Consider the following 21,895-nt stretch of genomic DNA (forward strand, 5'->3'; position numbering starts at 1 on the left):
GGAGAGGCAGCTGTGCAGCTCCGGGGGAGAGGGGGGCAGGGCTGCAGTGTGTGTGTGTGTGTGGGGGGGGGGGGAAATCTGTCCCCCCCAGAGTCAGTCCAACCAGTGCGGGGCGCTGGTCCGGCCAATCTGGCTGTGCTGGTATCTCGGGGGTGCCCCGAGACGTCCATGGTGAATCCGGAGGGGCACAGTTCTGGGGGGCGGCGCCCCCTGGCTCCCACGGGGGGTGTCAGCGAGATCCCCCCACTCCCCGTCTCTGCTCCGAGGTATCCATGATACAAAAGGAAGGATAACGTAAAATAATTACATCACTGGGCAGAGTCCGGCCCGGGGTCCCCCGGCGGGGAGCGTCCTGGGGGGGGTCAGCTCCACCCCCTGGCCCCCCCCCAGTCAGGGCGCCATCATGTCAGCCGTCCGGTCCGGAGGAGGGGGCCGGCGTCACAACTGCTGTGGGGACAACAGGGGAGGGGGGTTAGCGAGGGTGGGGGGACCCCACAGAGTCCCCCCGTAGGATCAGGGGATTCCAGCCCAGAGGGTCAGGTGGGGACCCCAGCCCCCTCCTCCCAGCCCCACGGGCCCCCATGGCAACCAAAATCCCCTCCCACACCACCAGGCGCACCCCTAAGTGCCCAAATCTCACCCCGACACCGTTCTGGCTGTGGTCGGTGCCGGCCCCGGGGGGGGCCACATCGGGGGGCTCGCTCTCCCGGCTCCTCTTTGGCTCTAACTCCTCCTTCGGTAGGGGGGGCAGCTCCCCCCGCTCAGCCCGGCGCTTCCGGCGCCGCTCGGCATCCCGGCCCCGGGCCCCGCGCCGCTCCGCCTGCTCCAGCTGGGGGCGACAGGGAACGTCAGCCGGACATGGACCCCCTGCAGCCCCGGGCTCCCCCCAGCCCTGCCGGTGCCCCTCACTCCCGACCCACAGCCCCTGCCAGCCCAGCCGTACCCCTCGCTCCTGACCCACAACCTCCCCTGACCCTGCCGGTGCCCCTCACTGCCAACCCACAGCCCCCTGCCAACCCTGCCTGAAACCTCCCCCGGCCCTGCCGGTGCCCCTCACTGCCAACCCACAGCCCCCCTGCCAGCCCATCCCTGCCCCCCAACCCTGCCAGTGCCCCTCACTCCTGACCCACAACCTCCCCTGGCCCTGCCGGTGTCCCTCACTCCCAACCCACAGCCCCCTGCCCCCCAGCTCTGCTGGTGCCCCTCACCCCTGACCCGCTGGCTCAGCCCAGTCCCCCCAGCTCTGCCGGTGCCCCTCACCTCCAGCAGGTGGCGGAAGGTGTCAACGGGGGGCGCCCGGGCGGCCTGCAGCAGCCTCCAGAGGCTCTGCCCCTCGTCCAGCGTCACCTCCAGCAGGTCGCCCTCCAGGAGCAGCTCCTCCAGCGCCCGCCGCGGCCCCTCGGGCAGCTCCAGCACCGGGCCCTGCAGCCGTGCCAGCGCCACGCCCAGCGCCTCCAGGTCTGGGGGGCGACGGGGCAGTGAGGGGGGATGGGGCCAGCCTGCAATCCCCACTGCACCCTCAGCGCCCCCTCCCTCCCTCTGCCCTGTCCCACACCGCGCCTTCAGTGCCAGCTGCTGCCCCCACTAAATCCCTCCCTCTCTCCCCCTCCATGCCACACACTGTGCCCTCGGTGCCGGTGCCAGCTCCAGCCCCCCCCCCCCCCCCCCCCGCACCCCAGACCATCCCCTCCCTCTGCCCTGACCCTGGTGCAGAGCAAATATGGGGCGTGTTACCAGAGGTGAAGGGTCCCATCTTCTCCGGCGTCATGGCGTCCCCGTTCTCTAGGGAGAGCTGCGGGGGGCAAGAAGGGACAGAGCGGTGAGACATGCATGTGGCCCCACCCCCACCTCGGGGGACCCATATCTAGGGGGCCTGGTCCCAGGGGATCCCTCGCTGGGGTGGGGCAAAGGCAGACCCACCTCCCCCAGAGCCTGGCACCAACGGACCGGGGCGAGCGCCCCCTGCCCAGCCCCCCCTCACCTTGGGTTGCTCGTTGCGGCTGGTCTCCCGCAGGGCGCCGGCGTCCCCGTGCAGCCGTTGGCGCAGGGCCGCCAGGCGCTCCAGGGGCCCGGCCAGCTCGGGCGAGGCCAGCAGCTGGCGGGCGCGGTCCTGCCAGGTGATGGCGCGCTCCGTCAGGCACTGCAGGGCCTCGCCCTCGGGCAGCCGCACCGGCAGCTTCTGCAAGGCCACCAGCAGGGCCAGGATGGTCTCGAGGCGCGGGCGGCGGGAGCGCTGGCACAGCGGGCACAGGAACTTGGCGTCCCACTCCCACCAGGCGGGCGAGGGCTTCTGGGCGCCCAGGCGGGGCCAGGCCACGCAGGGGGCGTGGAACCAGTCGCGGCAGAGCTCGCAGCACAGCATGCCGGGCCCGGGCGGCCGGCCGCACACGCAGGAGGGGGGGCCGGGCGCGGGGGGGCCAGGCTTCAGCGCATTGGCGCGGCGCAGCCGCAGGATGCCCTCCTTCTCCTTCCGCTCGCCCTCCTTGAACGCCACAATCTGCCGGGGGGGGGCGGGAGGGGCTCAGTGTGTGGGGGGGGGCAGCCTGCCCGTTGCCAGCCTCCCCTTTCCCACCCTGCCAGCCCCCAGCCTCCCCCACCTTTCCTTCCCTGCCCGCTGCCGGCCCCCCCGCCAACCCCAGCCTCCCCTTTCCCTCCCTGCCCGCTCCCCCCGCCAACCCCAGCCTTCTCTTTTCCCCCCCGCCAGCCCCAGCCTGCCGCTCCCCCCCCAGCCTCCCCTTTCCCTCCCTGCCCACTCCCCCCGCCAACCCCAGCCTTCTCTTTTCCCCCCCGCCAGCCCCAGCCTGCCGCTCCCCCCCCCCCTTTCCTTCCCTGCCCGCCCCAGCTTCCCCCCCTTTCCTTCCGTGCCCTTTGCCGGCACCCCCCGCCAACCTCCAGCCTCCCCACTTTCCTTCCCTGCCCGCTGCCAGCCCCCCCCGCCAACCCCAGCCTCCCCTTTCTCTCCCTGCCCCCCAGTCAGGCCCCCAACCTTCCCCTACCCCTGCAGCCACCCAACCTCCCCCGCTCCCCCCAGTGTCTCTCCTGGTGCCCCTAGAGGAGACAGGCCCCCTGCCCCACTCCCTGCCCCCCGGAGGGGCCGGGCCCCACTGCTGCCCACTCACCACGGAGCCAGGGTCCCGCAGGTCCTGAGCCGACAGCCCCAGGCTCTCGGTGTCCGACTTGTAGAGGCCGAGCTCCGGCTCCCGCCGCCACTTGGTGCGCTTGGGGCTGGCCGCGCCAGCGTCCGCACAGGGGCACAGCACCTGGGGGGCAGAGGGGGTTGGGCTCTGCCTTCCGTGCCCCCCCCGGTCCCATGGGGCCCACAGACCCCCCCCCCAGCCCCCTTGGGACCTACCATCCTCCCCACAGCCACCACATGGGGCCCACAGCCCCAAACACCACCCTCTCCCCCACGGCCCCCGCTACCCTGAGGGATCCACAACCCCCCCCGGCTGTCCCATGGGAGGCACAGACCCCCCCCCCCCCACGGGAGCCATAGACACCCCCCAGCCCCGCCCCCCACACACCTCCAGCAGCGTGTAGCACGAGTTCTTCTTGAGGAAGGTCTTGGAGGCCTTCTCGCGCCAGGAGTGCGCCGCGCCCACCTGCACCTCCAGCTGGCGCAGCTCCTCCAGCCGCACGGGCAGGTCCCGGCCCACGGCCACCAGCCCCTCCAGGTCGTCCAGGCAGGGGTAGTGATCCCCGTTCTAGGGCGGGGGGGAAAGGTCAGCACCGCCCCCCACAGCCTCACCCTGTGATCCCCCCACAGCCCCAGGTCTCCCAAGTTCCCCCAGAGCCCCACCCCCCAGCCTCACGCCACAATCCCCCCCAGAAACCCCCTCCCGCTCACCTGGATCTCCTCCACGTCGGCGATCCAGGCCCGGGCTTTGGCCAGCGCTTCCTTCAGGGCCAGGATGTTGGGCAGGTGCACGGGGACGTTCTCCGCCTCCTTGATGATGGCTTCCAGCGTGGCCGGGGGGTGCTTCTGCCTGGGGTGGGGGGGGGAGGGAACAGCTCAGGCCCCCCGGCTCCAATCTCCAGGCCCCCTCCCCTCCCAGAGCTGGGGAAGGAACCCAGGCGTCTGCACTCCCAACCTGCCCCATGTTCTAACCACTAGTGCCCTCTCCCCTCCCAGAGCTGGGGAGAAAACCCAGGTGTCCGGGCCCCCAACCTCCCCCAGGCTCTAACCGCTACCCTCCCCAAAACTGTGAAGAGATCCCAGGGGTCCTGCTGCCCCCAGAACCCAGGCGTCCGGGCCCCTCACCTGGCCTCGAGGCAGAGGTGGGCCTTCTCCTCCCAGCGCTGGGCGATGGTCAGCAGCTCCTGGAGCTCGGCTCGGGCCTTCTCCACGGCTGGGCTGGGGGCCACGGTGGCACCGGCCTGGGCCAAGCCCCGCACCAGGGCCAGGGGCACCTGCTCACGGGGCGAGCGCAGCGCCCGCTTCACCTCCTCCAGCCAGGCCGCCTGCTGCACCTGGCGCTCCAGCTGGCGCGTCTCGGGCACGGCCACGCCCAGCCGTGCCCCCCGTGCCACCAGCCCCTGCAGCTGGGCTGCGCTGGCGGGCAGCCCCCGCAGGGCCTCCTGCGCCTCCTCCTGGAACGCCAGCGCCCGCTCCAGCACTGCCTGCGGGGGGAGGGGGAGTCAGGGCGGGGCCGGACCTGGGAACCCCCCAAGCCCTGACCCTGGGGAACCCCCTCCCCGCACCACCTGTCGGGGGGGGGGTCAAGGCAATGCCGGTCCCGGGTACTCCCAACGCAGCCCCCACAGTCCCATCTTCCCCCCTGCCCGCTCCAGCGCTGCCTGCCTGGGGGTGGGGAGTCAGGGCGGGGCCAGTCCCGAGTACCCCCCAAACGCAGCCCCCTGGTACTCACTCAATCCTGGCTCTGGGTAACCCCAACCCAGCTCCCCTGTATGGCCCCCGAGCCGGGCCTGCCCCCGTGGCCCGTGCCCGCTCACCTGCACGTCGGCCAGCTGGTGCATGACGCAGGGCACGCTGCTCATGCGCTCCAGGAAGGCACGCAGCTCCTCCAGCGACAGCGGCATGGCGGGCACCCTGGGCGAGAGGCGTGCCGGGTTAGCCTGGGGAACTGCCCGCCACCAGGGGGTCTGGGAACGGGAGGGGTCAGGAAGCCCGCTGGCCCCCCACGGGAGGGGCGCGGGCACAGGTCCGGCTCCCCGATCCAGCCCAGCCCCCACTCACCCGGTCTCCAGGCCGCTGATGAGCCCCAGGGCGTCGGAAACGCAGCGCTCAGCCTCAGCCAGGCAGCTCTTCAGGCGATGCAGCAGCTCGTTGTCGGGGAACTTGCGCTCGCGAGCCTCCGACTCCAGCGCCCGCAGCTCCTCCAGCGCTGCAATGACACACGGCTCAGGCTCCCTTCCCGCCGGGGGACTGGGAGCCAGGACTCCTGGGTTCTCTCCCAGCCTGGGGGGGGAGTGGGGGCTAGATGCCAGGACTCCTGGGTTCTCTTCCAGGTGCTGGGAGGTGTGTGGGGCCTAGTGGTTAGAGTTGGGGGGGGGGGGCTGGGAGCCAGGACTCCTGGGTTCTCTCCCCAGCTTGGGGAGGGGAGCAGGGGCTAACAGTCTGAGTGGGGTGCAAGCCGGCACTCAGGAGGGGTGAGGTGGGAAAGGGGTACATGGGTGGGTTCAGAGCCCCCTCTCCCCCCCAAGGGAACCCAAGCGTCTGGCGGGTGCTTACTCCTCTTGCGCCCGTCTTCCACCTCCAGGGCGATTCGGACCTTGTTGGCCCAGGTGTCGAAGGACTCGGCCCGAACCTTCAGCTTGTGCAGCATGGCCGGGAGCTCATCCAGCGTGTAGCGGTACCTGCGAGCACAGGGTCAGCTGGGCCGCGGGGAGCCCCAAGTACCGGCTGGGGGAGGGCCTGGGGCTGTGATCCTGGACTCCTGGGTCCCGTGGCCGGCCGGAGTAGGGCTTGGGGCGGGGATCCCGGCCTCCTGGGTCCCCCGTGGCCGGATGTTGGAGGGCCCGGGGCGGGGATCCCGGCCTCCTGGGTCCCCCGTGGCCGGATGTTGGAGGGCCCGGGGCGGGGATCCCGGCCTCCTGGGTCCCCCGTGGCTGGCCGGATGTTGGAGGGCCCGGGGCGGGCATCCCGGCCTCCTGGGTCCCCCGTGGCTGGCCGGATGTAGGAGGGCCCGGGGCGGGCATCCCGGCCTCCTGGGTCCCCCGTGGCTGGCCGGATGTAGGAGGGCCCGGGGCGGGCATCCCGGCCTCCTGGGTCCCCCGTGGCCGGCCGGATGTAGGAGGGCCCGGGGCGGGCATCCCGGCCTCCTGGGTCCCCCGTGGCCGGCCGGATGTAGGAGGGCCCGGGGCGGGCATCCCGACCTCCTGGGTCCCCCGTGGCCGGCCGGAGGAGGGCCCGGGGCGGGCATCCTGGCCTCCTGGGTCCCCCGTGGCCGGCCGGAGGAGGGCCCGGGGCGGGCATCCTGGCCTCCTGGGTCCCCCGTGGCCCACCTGAGGTACTGGCGGCTACTGGGGCACTTGCAGAGGTGGTGGATGTGGTAGAGGCAGACCAGGCGGGCGGGGCAGTCGTAGCAGGCCAGCGCCGAGAGGAAACACGTCGTCTTGCACTTGTCGCACTGGCGCTCGTCATCCGGGAGCAGCTCGAAGGCCTCGCGCTCCGCCTCCGTCACCCCCTGGGCGGGGAGAGGGGTGAGCACGGATCATGTGCCCGCCGCCCTCAAGCCCCCCCACTACGTCCCCCACGTCCCACCCCTCCCCAGCCCCACCCCAATGTCCCACGTCCCCCACCTCCCCAGCCCCGCCCCCACCTTGTCCAGCAGGGCCTTGCGCAGCTTGCGCTCCTCCTGCACCAGGATGAACATCTCCTTGTGCACGGCGGCCGCTAGGTTGAGGTCGAGCTTCTCGGGGCAGGCGGCCATCTTGCAGATCAGCTCCTCGTGCGAGAAGACGCAGTAGCGGCGCAGGCGGCGGTAATGCTCGATGCACTGGCGCCCAGCCGGCAGCTGGGGAAGGAGGGAGGGACCCAGGCGTCCGGGCTCATCATCATTGGAACCCAGGCGTCCAGGCTCCCAGCCCTTCCCCCCCCCAACCACAAGACCCCACTCCCCTCCCAGAGCTGGGCAGAGGACCCAGGTGTCCGGGCGCACTCACCCAGTCAGCAGTGCAGAAGTTCACAGCTTCAGCGAAGTTGTAGCCCTGGTTGAAGCCGCTGTGATAGGCCCGGGGGAAAGTGATGACGAACTCTCCCGCACACTGATTGGTCCGGACGACCTGGGGGGCGGGAGGGAGCACTGAGTGGCAGGAAGGAGCGACCAGGTGAGTGGGAAACGGGGGGGGGGGGGGGGGGCTGGGACCAAGGTGAGGTGAGCAGCATTGAGGGGGTGTGGCTGGGGGGTGGCCAAAGCAGACACACAGAGGGGGCCTGGTGAGGGCCGGGTTAACACTGGCCGGTGGGCAGTGGGCGGGGCAGCAGAGCGCGTGGATGGGGTGTGGCCAGGGAAGGGAGGAGGTGGCGAGGGGCAGGCAGGCAGTGGGAGTGGCCAGGGCAGCGAGGGGGTGGCACAAGGGGTGGGGCAGGGGCCAGGGCTGCGGGGGCAGGGCATTCACCGGCACGCCATGGGCCATGAGGGTGTTGGGGTTCATGAGGGTGAGGAGTGGGTGCAGTGTGGGGGGCGTGGCTGGAGCAGAGGGGGCGGGGCCAGGACAGCACAGAGGGCGGGGCTGAGGCAGAGAGGGCGGGGCCAGGAGAGCACAGGGCACTCACCGGCACGCCGTGGGCCATGAGGGTGTTGGGGTTCATGAGGGTGACGAGCTGGTGCAGCAGGTCCGGCTGGCTCTCGAACAGCTCCGGGGTGAGCTTCTTCATCACGTCCTCCAGGTGCTCGGCTGCGAACGAGGGCACCCCGTACCACGTCTTGGGCTCGCCCCTGGGGACAGCGTGGGGTCAGGGGGGCAGCCGCTAACCCCACATCCCCCCGACCCTGTACCAGATCTTGGGCTTGCCCCTGGGGACAGCGCGGGGTCAGAGGGGCAGCCACTAACCCCACATCCCCCCGACCCCGTACCACGACTTGGGCTCGCCCCTGGGGACAGCGCGGGGTCAGGGGGCAGCCGCTAACCCCTCATCCCATACCACGTCTTGGGCTTGCCCTTGGGGACAGCGCGGGGTCAGGGGGGCAGCCGCCAACCCCATGGCCGGCGCCCCAGGCACCTGTCCCCCCATTTCCTCCCCCACCAGCCCACGTGACCCCCAATTCCACTTCCCCATTCTCCACCCCCCGCTCGGCCCCACCAGTGGAGGTAGTTGATGGAGTAGCTCCAGTGGTCCTCGATGTGCCAGCAGAAGGCGGAGAAGACCATGCCCACGTAGAGCCAGGGCACCTTCATGCCCGAGATGTCGGCGTTGATGTGGCACAACACCGACTGCTGCAGCACCGGCATCACGTTCAGGTTCCAGCCACTGGCCGCGTACTCCTGCCAGGAGAGGGGGGCTCAGAGCTCCCAGCCGCCACCAGGGGGCCCGGCTGGCTCCAGGGCAGGGACTGGCTGTGCGGGGTGGGGAATGGGACACGGGGCCCGTCCCCTCTAGGGAGCACCAGACGGTTCAGGGAATGGGGCCTGTCCCCTCTAGGGCGTGCTGGATGGTTCAGGAGGTCAGGGAATGGGGCGTGAGGCCTGTTCCCGCTGGGGGCGCCGGCTGGCTGCGGGGGTGAATGAATGGGGCGCTGGCCCCCATCCGGCCCCAGGGCAGGGACTGGAGGGCTCCGGAGGGCAGGAAAGGTGGCAAAGGGGCCAGCTGGGGGTCCCCACCTCCTCCTCGGGGCACAGCCTCCGCTTGCTGTCGCTGATGGGGAAGCCGCTGCCGAACTCCTTGGAGTGGATGTCGGCGCCGTACTCCACCGTCACGTCCTCCTCGATGCTGTTCACCAGGCGCCAGAACTCCTTCTCCACCAGCTCTGTGGGCACCATCTGCCGGGGGGCAAGGGTGGGAGTGGGCACAGAGCCACACCCCGGAGCCCAGGTGTCTGGGCTCCCAGCCTGCCGCCCTGACCACTGTGCCCCGCTCCCCTCCCAGAGCTAGGGAGAGAACCCAGGTGTCTGGGCTCTCAACCCCCACGTTCTAATCACTGCACCCCACTCCCCTCCCAGAGCTGGGGAGAGAACCCAGGTGTCCGGGCTCCCAGCCCCCTGCCCTCTCAGAGCTGGAGGGAGAACCCAAGAGTCCTGGCTCCCAGCCACACCCCCTTCTGCTCTAACCACTAGCTCCCACTCCCCTCCCAGAGCCGGCAGAGAACCCTGGCGTCCGGGGGCCCGCGGGGGCACTCACGTGGACAGGCATGTTGAAGTAGTCGGCCTTGAAGGCGTCGGCCATCTCCCCGAAGCTCTGCAGCGTGTACTCCCGCGTGGCCTGCTCGAAGCCGAACGCCTCCGGGGGGCGCTTGCACTCCTGCCGGGGGGCGGGGAGGAACGTCAGGGCCGGGGAGGGGTGGGGACCCCCACGGAGACTCACGGGGCCTGCATCTGGGGAAGCCAGGCAGTTCCCCCCAGCCAGCCCGTCCCCCGTCCCACAAGTCCCAGCCAGGCTGGTTCCCCACCCTCCTCCCAATCAGCCCCAGGGGCCCAGGCAGGCCCGCCCCACTCACCGCCATGACGCATTTGGGGCAGCGCCAGACGCCCTTGGGGATCTCGGGCAGGGGGGGCAGCAGGCAGAAGATGTGGTAGTTGTCGTCACAGCCGTCGCACAGCAGCAGCTTGTCGTCCTCGTCCCCGCGGGCGCAGATCCGGCATACGTAGGAGTCGATCTGTGGGGCAGGGGGGCGCCGGCGTCAGGTGGCGAGGCCTGGCGCCCCTGGGGTGCGGGGAATGGGACACTGAGCCTGGCGCCCCTGGGGGCACCAGCTCCCACCTGCCCCGGGGCAGGCACGGGCTGGTTCAGGGGGGCGAGTTCAGGGTCACTGATGCAGAGATGCAGCCAGTTCAGGAGTTTGGGGGCCCAGTCAGCTCAGGGGCCCCAGCCTGCTCAGGAGGTTGGGGTGCGGACCAGTCAAGTTGGGGGTCTCAGGCCAGAGTTCCAGCCGGTTTGGGGGTCCTAATCCAGGAGCCCAGCCAGCTCACAGGAGCCCGGTCACCTCAGGGGTCCCAGCCCAGGGGACCAGCCAGCTCGGGGGGGGGGCACAGCCGGCTCGGGGGTCCCGATCCAGGGGCCAGGCCAGCTCAGGAGAGAAGGGGGGGGCTGATCACCTCAGGGGGTCCCGATCCAGGGGCCCGGCCGGTTCAGGGGTCCCAACTGACACGGGGATCCCGATCCAGGGGCCCGGCCGGTTCAGGGGGTCCCAGCCAGCTTAGGGGTCCCAGCCCAGGGGCCTGGCTGGCTCAGACAGGAAGGGGGGCCCAATCACCTCGGGGGTCCCGGCCCCCCACTTACGAACTGCGTGTTGCCGTGGCTCCGACGCAGGCGCATGGTCATCTTGGTGCAGGGCTCCGGGCTGTGCCTCAGCTCCTCCTTCACCTCCAGGAAAGGTCGGGGTGATGGCGGCTCCGGCCGGGAATCCACCCCGGGGGGTTCCTCCTTCACCACCACCGTGGGGGGGCACTCGGGGCCCTCCTTGTCTGGGGGGAAGGGAGAGGAGTCAGCACAGGCTGCCGCACCCCCCCGCGGCACTCACAGCTAGGCAAGGCCCCCCCCTCACCTTTCTTCCGCAGGGTCTTGTCCTTGGCCACCAGCCCCAGGCCCAGCATCTTGGGGCCGGCCCCATAGATCTGCAGCTTCTTCAGCTCCGGGTTCTTCTCGATGTCCTCCTCCGTGGGCTCTGGCTGCGGGGGGGAGGGGCAGAGTCAGTGCAGGGGCGGGGCTCCAGCTCCCCCCACTCCCAACCTGCTCCCCCCCTAGGAACCGGCCGGGAAAGCGCAGGAAAACAGGGACAGCCGGGGGGGGAAAGGGGGGGGGGGGGCGTGAGGTATCCCAAAATGCACTGGGCTGGAGCAGGGCCTACTGGGAGGTGCGGTCCCACTCGGGCCCAGCCTGGGGACCGGGAAACGGGGGGACAGAGAGAGCGAGGCAGGGGGTCCGGACAGATGCCAGGAATGTACCCAGGCCGCGGGCGCTCGCTCAGCTACCAGAGGCGAGGGGCTGGCACGTTCAGGGCTGGCCTCAGACTCCTGCAAAAGGGCAAGAAAATGGGGGTGGGGGGTGGCACCAAGGGGTCGCTCCTGATTTGCAGGCAGGATGGCAAAGTCCCCCTCAAGTTTCCCCCCAGCTACTGGCAAACAGGTACAAAGAGAAGTGGAGGAGGGAGCCAGGACTCTTGGGTTCTCTCGGGAGGACCTAGTGGTTAGAAAGGGGTGGGGCGAGCTGGGAGCCAGGACGCCTGGGTTCTCTCCCTGGCTTTAGGAGGGGAGTGGCATCTAGTGATTAGAGTGGGGGGCCTGGGAGCCAGGACTCCTGTGTTCTCTCCCCCCTCTGGGAGAGGAGTGGGGCATAACACCACCTGCAAGTTTACAGGCACCAAACTGACCTACAGGGAGGGGAGAGCCCCTGTCCAACCACACAGCAAGGTGGAAAGGAGAACCCAGGAGTCCTAGCCCCCTGCCCCACTCTAACAATTGGATCCCACAGCCCTGCCAGAGAACCCAGGCGTCCTGGCTCCTGCTGCAGACTTGCTGGTCGGCCATCCCAGGCCTGCAGGGGCCTGGGGGCCAGCCAGGGGGCCACTCACCTCCTGCTGCAGCCGCTTGGCCCGGCGCCCGTAGCTGTTGAACTTGGAGGGCTGCACGGACTGGCGCAGGGGGATGCTGTGGGGCTTGTACTCCTTGTCCTTCTCCTCGCTGTCGAAGGGGCGGGCGTCACACTGCTGGGGAGAGACAGGGGTTAGCACCCAAACGGACCCCCCAAACCCAGGGGGGACGGTGGGACCAGGCACTGGCACGGCCGGGGCGCTTTCCCCGGGGCCTGGCACCACAGAGCCTGGCACAGATCCCCTCCCAGACCTGAGAGAGAACCCAGGTGTCCGGGCTCGCAGCCACTGCCCCCGCTCTAACCACAAGACCCCAACTATCCTGCCCGCCCTGCCCAGTAGGCCAGCCCCAGCCCCCCTTACCACCAGGTTGGCCCCCGACTGGTACATCTCGTAGGGGTAGATGATGCGTTCGTAGTGGGAGCGCAGCAGGGAGCCGATGTTCTTGCCAGAGGGGTAGGCAAGGCGCTGGGCCACACGAGCCCACCGCCGGTCCCTGCAGATGGCCTCATAGCCCCCCTCCTCCAGCACCACCTGTGGGGAGAAAGCCCTGAGCCGCCGGCCCTCAGCGCCCCCCCCAATGCTGCCGCCCCCCCCAACCCATGGATTCCCCCCCAATGCTGCCGGCCCCCTCCCCTGACTGCGACCCGGCCTCTGACCTCCAGCTCTGCAGCACCCCAGGCCAACATACAGACCCCAGCCCTAGGGCTGCTGGCACCTCTGGCCCCAACCCATACCTCCCTCAGCACTGCCGGCACCCCTCCCTGACCTGCAGCGCTGCCAGCGCCCCCAGCCCATGGACACTCCCCCAGAGCTGCTGGCACCCATGGCCCCCAACCCGTGTCTCCCCCGGCGTTGCCAGCACCCCTCCCCTGACCCACAGCCATCTCCCCCCCCCAGTGCTGCCAGCCCCCCAGCACTGACCCGCAGCGCCCGCCCTACCTTGCTCAGGCTGTAGAGGTCGAGGATGCGCCGCTCCACGTTGGGGATCTTGAGCGAGGAGCCCTGGATCTCCCAGAACTTCGCAATCTGGTCTAAGTAGTTCAGCTTCACCCGCGTCTGCGCCTGGGGGCGGGGAGGGGAGCAGAGCATTCGCCTGGGTGTCGCCGCTCCAGCTCACGCGGCCGCGCTCCAGCCCTGCCCTGCCCCTCCCAGCAAGGACGGGGAGCCGGGAAACAGCACTGCCATCACGGGGGACCTTTCAGGCCAAGAGCTAAGGCGTCAGAGTACCACCTGGCGCGGAGATGCAGCCACCTCTGGGGCGGGTCAGTTGGGAACGGCCACACATAACGCCACACTGGGATAGTTTATCCAGCACTGAGATGCAGCCACCTCTGGGGCGGGGCAGCAGGGGAACAGCCACCTGGCAGCCACCATGGGCACTGCCTCCCACCTCACCTCCAATTCGTTGAGCCTCTGGATGCGCGGGGTGAACCTGAAGTTATCCACTTCCACAGCAAAGGGAGGCTGCCAGTCCTGGGGAGAGACGGGAAATGGAGGAGACTTAGTGCGGGAGCAGACAACGCTGCCTTGAAACCCCCCAAGATTCTTCCCAAGCACCGTCCGCAGGGGCAGCCCTCTGCCAACCGGGTATCGCCTCTGACGGGACATGTCCAGCTCCTCGTGTGCTCATCGCCCTGGGGGTGCTGGGCTGGGTGCCCCCAAGGAGAGGATTGGGGCTCACACAGAGCAGGGTCCATCCCCTCCAGTGGAGGGCAGGAGATCGTCCGTTGCCAGGACCTCCACGCCAGCAGGGCAGGGAAGGGAGCTCAGTGGGGCGGACAGTTGAGAGCAAACTGGACACCTCTCGCATCCCAGTCCATCTGGTGCCAGGGGGCACCTGCCCCAACCCCAGGGTTAGCACTCCTAAGGCCAGACAAAGCCGTATCCCAAAATATCTGCATTTCACCCAGCATGGGAATGCAGCTCCCTCTAGGGTAGAGATAGGGCAGCTGGGAACAGCTGCACATAACACTGCACAGGGATGGCTTGCCCAGCGCGGTGGCTGAGGAACAGCCGCACATAACACTGCACAGGGACAGTTTGCCCGGCACTGAGATGCAGCCACCTCAGGGGTAAACATACCAGTTTATAACACTAAAGTCTCTCTCCAGACGCCCGAGACCTAAGAGCAAGGCTGCCTGGGTCTGTGACCAGCGGGAGCCACTCCTGCCACTCCCACGGCCAAATCAAGGGTCTTTAGGGGGGCAGGTTAGGAGACGACAGCCAATGCCGTCAGGAGCCCAGCACAGCGTTCACTAGCCCAGCCAGGCAATCGCTCCCCTCACCCCCATTTCTGAAAGCGGGGGGGACCCCAGCCCCTGGATCTGATGCCTGATGCACACCCACGCAGGCCAGCGAAACAAATGCAGGCCACTGAAACTGACACAGGCCGAACTCAAATCTATCCTTCCAATGCCCTGCACCCACCAGATCCAACTGAGACAGGGCCAGGGAGAGATGGGACAAGCAAGCTGCCCCAAAGATCCTCCCCAGGGAAGCCCCCACTTTTGGATCTGCCCCCCCCAAGCCCCAGATCCCCTCCCCCCAACCCAGCGAGCCCACTTGCAGCCGTGTCCAGCCGTCTGGGAGGAGAAGAGGCCAGGCCAGAGCCATCACAATAGCCCAGCCGGGAGGATGGAAAAGGAAGCCACAAAAGAAACGATGGGGGGGAGATGGGGGTTGAGGAAGGGGGATTGTGGGTCCCATGTTGGGGGGCTGCTCCCCAGATCTCCCGTGGGCAGGACCCACTTTAGCTGTCAGGCCCCCACACTCTGTTTACCAGACAAAGGCTGGAGCGTGGCAGCCATATTGAACGTGTCACTGATACTGGGCATGGGGGGGGCGGGGGATCTGAGATTCTCCCCCCCCAGCACCCTCCTGATCCCCAGGCACTGAACTGATGACCTCGCGGCCCAGGACCAGCAGAAGAAGTGGGGGGCAGGAGGGTTTGGGAATCAGACCCCACAGATCCCAGAGCCCCAGGAGATCAGGGGGATCTTGAGGCCAGCGGGGGCCCCTGAGGAGCAGGGAGGCCCAGCCGGATGACCCCATTTCAACCAGATGCCAAGTCAGCGCTGGCCCGGCCCATCAGCCAGATCCTCAGCGCCCCCCGCTGGCGGGGACCATCACCCACCGCCCCCCACTCCCTGTGCCCATGCAGTGCCCCGCAGCCCCTGCCGTGACCCTGCGGCCCCCTGCCACCCCCCATGGCACCCCTGCCACCTACACATGGAGAGCCTTCACCCCTACCCCCCATGGCCCCCAGGCCTGAGACCCATGGGCCAAATAGGACACAGGCACCCCGGCCACCCCTCTGCACGGGAGGTACCAGTGCCCGACTGCCCACCATGGGGGGCATTGCCCCCCACACCAGGCACTGTGTCCAACATGTCCCCCATGCCCGGCACTACCCCAATTTCCCCCGGTCCCCCCGATGCCCCTCATGGCAGCCTGTCGGCCTGCCCAGTGGAAACTAGCTTGGACCCCTCATATGCCCCCACACGCCCCATGGCAGGCATTGCTGTGGTGGGCAGTGACCCCCCCATCTCCCCACACATGCCCCACGGCAGGCGCTGACCCCCCATCCCCCCTCACGCCCCACGGCGGGCGCTGACCCCCCCCCCAGTTCCCCCCTCACGCCCCACGGCGGGCGCTGACCCCCCCCAGTTCCCCCCTCACGCCCCACGGCCGGCGCTGACCCCCCCCAGTTCCCCCCTCACGCCCCACGGCCGGCGCTGACCCCCCCCAGTTCCCCCCTCACGCCCCACGGCCGGCGCTGACACCCCCCCGTTCGCCCCCACGCCCCACGGCGGGCGCTGACCCCCAGCCCCCCTACTCACAGCGGGGGGCCGGATCTTGCAGATCCCGCTCTTCTCCGCGATGGGCCGGATCTTGGCGATGTAGCCCAGGGGGTCGCGGAACTCGGCCCAGCTGGGCTCGAAGACGGGGCACTCGGGGGGCGGCAGGAAATCCTCGGGGGGCTCGGCCTCGGCCCCTGGCCAGGGGGCCCCCCACTCACCAGCCCCCTCCCCCCACCCGGCCCGGGGTCCCGGCGCCCCCCGGGGCCCCCGCTCCGCCTTGGGGCCCCGCTCCTCCGCGGGGGGGCCCCGCTCCCCCCACCCCCGATCGCCCGATCGCCCGATCAGGGCCCGATCGCCCCTGGGGCCCTGATCCTCCGCTGGGGGGGCCCGATTCTCCCACGCCCGCCGGGGGCCCCGCTCTTCCGCCGGGGGGCCCCGATCCCCCCTGGGGGCCCGATCCTCCGCCAATGGGGCCCGATCCTCCGCCACGGGGGCCCGATCCTCCGCCACGGGGGCCCGCCCGGGGCCCCGATCCTGTGGCGGGGGGGCCCGATCCGCAGCCGCCGCGGGTGGGGACGGCTCCTCCCCCCGGGCGGGGGGGGCCCGATCCTCCATGTCCTGCCCGCCCCGCCGCCGCCGCGCCGTGGCTGCCCCCCGCCCCTCAGGGGGCCATGCCCGGCCCGGCCCCCCCCGCGTCTACTCGAGCCCGAGGCCTGTGGCCGGCCTAGGCCCCGCGCGGATCCCTCCGCCGCCGCCGCGTCACCCTCCGCCCCCCACTCGCGATCCCTCCGCCGCCCCCCCTGCGCCCCTACTCCCCGTTCCTCGGCCCGGTGCCTGCCGCCCCCCCTGCCCCGGCTCAGGCCCCGCCGGCTCCCCCCGGCCTGCCCGCCGCCGCCATCTTGGGGCTCGTTGCGCCTGCCCGCCGCTGCCGCCACACGGCGTCTCCCTCCGCCGCGGGGGGGGGTCCCCCAAGGTGCGGCCGGAGCGGCTCGGGAGCGGCCCCGGCGGGTCGGGCGGGGCCGAGAACCCCCCAACGCTGAGGGGACGGGCCGGGCGTCGGGCCCCCGGCGAGGCGGCAGGGGCGGCGGGAGGGAGAGAAAATAGTCCGCGGCGGAGGGATATGCCTCTCGCCTCCGCCGGGGAGGGGAGCCAGCGGCCCGGGGAGGGGGGGAGCCGGGACTTCTTGCGCACGTTTAAAGGGCCGCAGTGCGCGTGCGCCCAGGGAGGGAAAACAGGAAGGGGAGGAGGGGGCGGGGCGCAAGGAGACCACGCCCCCTGTTACCTGGCTCCTGCCCCGCCCACCCCCCCTCCATCTCCCAGCCCCGCCCCCTCCTCCCCCTCAGCCCCCTAACCCCTCCCACAGTCAGATCCCGCCCCCTTTCCCAGCCCCTAACCTCTGCCCCCCACACCCCACACGTACCCCTTCCCCATACCACTCCCCGTTCCCCGGCCCCCTAGCTCGTCCCCCTCCCCCTTCCCCAGCCCTTTAATCCCTCCCTACCCCTCAGCAGCTCAGTCCTAGCCCAGTCCCTCCCCTGCCAGTTGGGGGCACACGGGAGAAACGAGGCCTGTTGGGGTCTCAGCCCAGCTGGTGTCACGAGTTCTTGTTCCCGGCGTCCTTGTCCCAGTGCCGAGATGCAGCCAGCTCTGGGGCGGGGCGGCGGGCAACAGCTGCACGTAACGCCACATGGGGACGGCAGGCCTGGGGCTGAGATGCAGCCAGCTCTGGGGAGGGGGGGCGCGGTGGGGAACAGCCACACGTAACACCACATGGGGACAGCTGGCCTGGGGCTGAGATGCAGCCAGCTCTGGGGAGGGGGGGCGCGGTGGGGAACAGCCACACGTAACGCCACATGGGGACAGCTGGCCTGGGGCTGAGATGCAGCCAGCTCTGGGGCAGGGCGGCAGGGAAGGGCCATGTTGCAGTTTGGGATGGGACGTGTAAGAGATTCTCATGTCCTGTGGAAACGGTGGGGGGGCCATACAGCAATACAAGATCCTCGCCAGACTTGGGTTTGGGCCTGGACACCGGGGTTCACACCCTAACTCCAGGGGGATTGGAGCAACAGCCTAGGGCCTCGACACCCGCAGGGCTTCTGTAGTGACATCTTCATTCCCTGCCCACAGTGTCCCCCCACCCCTCCTCCCTGCCCCACGGCGCCCCCTGGCACCCCCCAGCCCTGCCTGCCAGGGGAGAGCGCCCCCTGCCCAGCCCTCTGCCTCATGGTGCCCCCCCAGTGCCTGGCCCTGCTCAACCCCCTCGCACTCCCCAGCCCTGCCTGCCAGGGGAGAGCACCCCCTGCCCAGCCCCCTGCCTCACCATGCCCCCCAGTGCCTGGCCCTGCCCAGCCCCCCAGCACCCGGCCCAGCCTGCCAGGGGAGAGCGCCCCTGCCCAGCCCCCTGCCTCACCGTGCCCCCCAGCGCCTGGCCCTGCCCAGCCCCCCAGCACCCCCCAGCGCCCGGCCCAGCCTGCCAGGGGAGAGCGCCCCTGCCCAGTCCCCTGCCTCACTGTGCCCCCCAGCACCTGGCCCTGCCTGCCAGGGGAGAGCGCCCCCTGCCCAGCCCCCCGGCGCCCCCCAGAGGCGGGGTAAAGAACACACGTACCCCAGAGGCTGAACACGGAAAGGACGGTCGGTCATTTATGAAGCATCAAATGTACAGTTTCTTATATACAAGGAGGAGGACCGGGGGGGCGGGGGAACAAAAATACGGTCATCTCGTCAACGTCGAGCCAGGAACTCCAGGGGTGCCCCGGCCTGTGGGGCGCACAGGGGGGCCCCGCTCCGCGGCCCGCTATTTATAATGTATACTATATACAGTGGGGTCTGTACAACAAACCAATTCAACGCGGGTACCGGGGCGGGGGAGGTGCATGCTGGGGGGCGACCAGACCATTGGGGGGACCCCAAGAGAAACTGGGGTGCACAGCCCTGAGGTGGAGGGGCAAAGGGGACAGCGTTGGCTACGGGGCTTCAGAAATCCTTTAGTTCAGGACTCCTGGGTTCTCACCCCAGATCTGGGAAGGGGGGGGGGGGCAGGTCTGGTGATTAGAGCCGGGGAGGGGCTGGGAGTGAGGACTCTGGAGTTCTGCCTCAGTTTCTCTCTACTCTCCCTCCCTAAACCCCCCCTCCCTGAGCCAGGGAGAGAACCCAGGAGTCCTGGCTCCTAGCCCCCTCTCCCCTCCCGCAGCTGTGTGTGTTAGGGGGACACCCATCAGAAACAGAGGGACAGGGGGATATTCAAGTGGGGGGAGGGACAGATTGTATTTGCAAGGGGGGGGATAAAGTGCACAAGATTCACTGGGGCAGAGGTGCAGCCACCTCTGGGGCGGGACAACAGCCGCACATAACGCTGCATAGGGACTGTTTCCATACAGGGCTCTGCCCCCCCCCCAAAACAAACAGCCCTGGGGCCCAGAAAATGGGGAGGGGGCTAGTGGAGTTTCATGGGATTTCCCCCCATGGGATCCCTTTCTGCACCGGGGAGTGGGGCAGGTTTGGGGGGCCTTGCAGGGGAGGGAGGGGTTCTCTGTCAGTGCAAATCACAGAATAGGTGTTCAGGGGAGGGAAAACGGTTCCCGCCAGGAGTAGCCCTTATTACAGACACAGGTAAGAATGGGGGAGATGCCCCCCCAGATCTGGCTCCCCAATATCCCAGGGATTCCCCCCCCCCCAAAAAAAATAACAGGCCAAGCAGCAGCAACTCACAAGCCATGTGCAAATGAAAAGGGGGCCCTCTTCCCCCGCAGCGGACCACCTGGGGCTGTGCAATGAAAGTTAGTGCAATGGGGGGGGGAGTACATTTCCCAGAATTCTCGGCGGCCCCGGGCGGTGGGGGAAACAGGGCAGGGATAGGGCATCCACTGCCCTGGCCTTCCCCCTCATTTAAGGGGCCGGCCCCACCCCCGGCCACAGTCCCCGCCCCGCACAAATCTGTGCAGAGCTGCAGCTTCCAGGACTCTTCCATCCAGCGCTGTCACGAGCTGGGGCTGTTCTCTGCTGCGATCTGGTCTCTCCTCCCTCGCCGGTCCTGGGAAGCTGGGGTAGGCAGGGGGATGACTGCCAGGGATCGGGGCTCCCCTCTGTCTGGGTTTCCGCTGCCCCCCGTCCCTCCCCTGCAGCACGGCTCTCAGACCATGGTGCTAATTCTATTGACCGGCTTGGATTTTGGGTTGGGGTTGCCCTGTCCCCCTCCCGGGTGCAGGGGGGCATGCTGGGGGAGCGGGGAGGTGGGGGCCCCGGGGGAGTGCGGGCTGAGTGGGGTGTGGGGCGAGGGCGGGGGCAGAGGCGGGTAGGAGGGGTGGGGGGGGATGGGCGAGTGGGGGGTGGGGCCGTGGTGGTGGTGGTGGGTGGGGCCGTGGTGGGGGGCCGGTGGCGGGGCACCCCCCCCGCGCTGCCCCAGCTGGGGGTGGTGGCTGAAGACAAAGTGCTTGGGGGGCTGGCGGTGGAGGGTGTGCTGCCCCCCGCCCCCCTGGGGCAGGTGCTGGGGGTAGGTGTGGGAGGGCTGGGGGGCCGGGCTGTAGAGGGGGAGAGGTGAGGTGGGCTGGCGGCCGTGGAGGGGGAAGGGGGGGTGGGTGGAGGGGGCGGCAGAGGGGGCAGCTGGTGCAGCCGCCTCTGGTGCCCGGGCCGCTGGAGGGTGTAATGCTGGTGCACCAGGGGGAAGGCCGGGGGCGTCTGCTTCTGGGGAGGCGCCGAGAGCGGGGGCTGGGAGGACATGTGGAAGCGGGGGGGCAGGGCGGCAGCCACGGGGGGCAGCGGGGGGGGCGGGGCTGGCTGCTGGGGGGGCGGGGGCTGCTGGGGGTACGGGGGCGGGGCCACGTGGCAGTACTGGGCGTGGAGGGCCTGCAGCTTGGAGGGGCCCTCGGGGGGCGGGGACAGTGGGTGCGGGGGGTGGGAGGAGGGGGCCGAGGCCTGGCCGGGGGGCAGCGGGAAGGGGGCCCGGCCCCGCTTGCTGCCGAAGAGGGAGCCCAGGAAGGAGGAGGAGTTGGAGATGGGGCGGGCCTGGGCCTTGTAGTCCTCCAGCGGGGCGGGTGGGGGCATGCGCTGGTGGGGGCGGGGGCTGCTAATGATAGACCCCTGCGGGCAGACAGAGAGAGAGAGAGAGAGAGAGAGAGATCAGAGCATTGGCCGCAAAGCCCCGCCCTTCTACAAGCCCCACCCACTTCATGAACTACCCTTGGATAAGCCCCACCCACTTTTGACACCCCCCCACCCGCTCATAAGACCCACCCCCTCCTCCCCCCACTTTCTTTCATAAGCCCCACCCCCTGTGATAAACCCCACCCCTTTTACAAGCCCCACCCCCTTTTAGGCACACCATACTTGTACAAGCCCCTCCCCCCACTGGCTACCGGAAATGCGGGGGGGGGGGTCAGATCTGTACCTAAGGAGCCGGTGGAGCTGGCGTGACAGGAGGAGCAAAGCATGCTGGGAACTGAGCGGAATGCGGTGGGGGCAGGGGGGCGTGTCCGGCGGGCCAGCCGGGAGCAGAGCATGCTGGGACGCCTGGCGGGGCCCCTGGGGGGGCGATGGGGGATCGGAGCTGGAGCGACAGGCAGAGGGAGGCGGAGAGAGGGGCACCCGGTGGGGGGGGGAGGGGACACCGCAGCCCCCCCCCACTTACTTCAATGGTGCTGTCCAAGGATCCCACGCTGTTACGGCGGCCCCGCTTACCTGCACGGGGGGGGGGGGGGGCAACAGCAGGGATTAGCGAGGCTGGCCCCCCCCAACAGTGCCCCCCCGAAACTGCCTCCGGGTAACCCCCCAGCGAGAGAGAGCGAGAGAGCGCACAAAGCAGAGCGAGCGAGCGCCATCCCCCGGCACGGCGGGGGTTAACCCAGCCAGGCCACGCCCACCGTCCCGCCCCCCCATCCAGGGAGCTTCCTATTGGCCGAGCGGCTCACGTGGCTTTTCTGCCACCAGGGGGAGCCAAAGCCCCCAACAGGAGCCACGGGGACCAGGCGAGAACCCAGGCGTCCGGGCTCCCAGCCACACCCCGCTCCCCTCCCAGCGCCGGGGAGGAACCCAGGCATCCGGGCCCGGCTCACCGGCGTCGGAGAGGTCGCGCAGGGAGCTGCTCAGGGCGCTTCGCTTCAGCCCGTCGCCCAGGCCGTAGGTGTCCTCCAGGCTGCTCCGGGTCAGCGTCCCGTTCACCGCCTCCTTGGGGCCCCCCGCCGGGGAGACGTTGGGGCGCATCACCCCCTTCTGCTTCTCCAGCTCCGCTGTGGGGGGCCGGTGGGGGGTCAGGTGCCAGCGGGGCCCCTCACTCCTGACCCGCAGCCCCCTGCCCCCCCAGCCCTGCCAGTGCCCCTCACTCCCACCCCGCAGCCCCCCACTAGCCCAGACCTGCCCCCCCAGCCCTGCCGGTGCCCCCCACTCCTGCCC

At 69.9% G+C, this 21,895-nt stretch overlaps 2 protein-coding genes across 4 annotated transcripts in view; both read right to left on the bottom strand.

The window, feature by feature from the left end:
* Nucleotides 1-5: 5 nt before the first annotated feature.
* On the bottom strand, nt 6-15,686 carry KDM5C (lysine demethylase 5C). Of its 3 annotated transcripts, XM_074938072.1 has the most exons (27): nt 15,551-15,686; nt 13,107-13,184; nt 12,651-12,773; nt 12,072-12,242; nt 11,691-11,825; nt 10,665-10,788; nt 10,400-10,584; nt 9,618-9,776; nt 9,302-9,421; nt 8,785-8,943; nt 8,267-8,448; nt 7,739-7,901; nt 7,126-7,245; nt 6,783-6,977; nt 6,466-6,647; nt 5,693-5,817; nt 5,198-5,345; nt 4,954-5,050; nt 4,262-4,620; nt 3,848-3,986; nt 3,525-3,704; nt 3,120-3,260; nt 1,982-2,497; nt 1,735-1,792; nt 1,261-1,460; nt 641-829; nt 8-447 (listed from the first exon to the last, which is right to left on the bottom strand). In XM_074938072.1, exons 4-27 carry the CDS (start codon nt 12,096-12,098, stop codon nt 439-441), a joined length of 3,912 nt encoding a protein of 1,303 aa, XP_074794173.1. In that variant the 5' UTR covers nt 12,099-12,242; nt 12,651-12,773; nt 13,107-13,184; nt 15,551-15,686; the 3' UTR covers nt 8-438. The 3 variants fall into 3 exon arrangements, with proteins under 3 accessions (XP_074794172.1, XP_074794173.1, XP_074794171.1); XM_074938071.1 differs by lacking the exons at nt 12,651-12,773; nt 13,107-13,184; nt 15,551-15,686 and having other exon boundaries at nt 6-447; nt 11,691-11,822; nt 12,072-12,236; XM_074938070.1 differs by lacking the exons at nt 12,651-12,773; nt 13,107-13,184; nt 15,551-15,686 and having other exon boundaries at nt 8-444; nt 12,072-12,236.
* A 3,954-nt stretch (nt 15,687-19,640) lies between these two features.
* IQSEC2 (IQ motif and Sec7 domain ArfGEF 2) overlaps nt 19,641-21,895 on the bottom strand; it is a 51,822-nt gene continuing 49,567 nt past the window's right edge. Inside the window, 4 exon segments of the mRNA XM_074937457.1 lie at nt 19,641-19,724; nt 20,165-20,587; nt 21,135-21,184; nt 21,559-21,732. Coding sequence (XP_074793558.1) covers nt 19,641-19,724; nt 20,165-20,587; nt 21,135-21,184; nt 21,559-21,732 — 731 coding nt within the window.

This window comes from Natator depressus, chromosome 23 (assembly GCF_965152275.1).
Source record: "Natator depressus isolate rNatDep1 chromosome 23, rNatDep2.hap1, whole genome shotgun sequence".
NCBI lineage: Eukaryota > Metazoa > Chordata > Testudines > Cheloniidae > Natator > Natator depressus.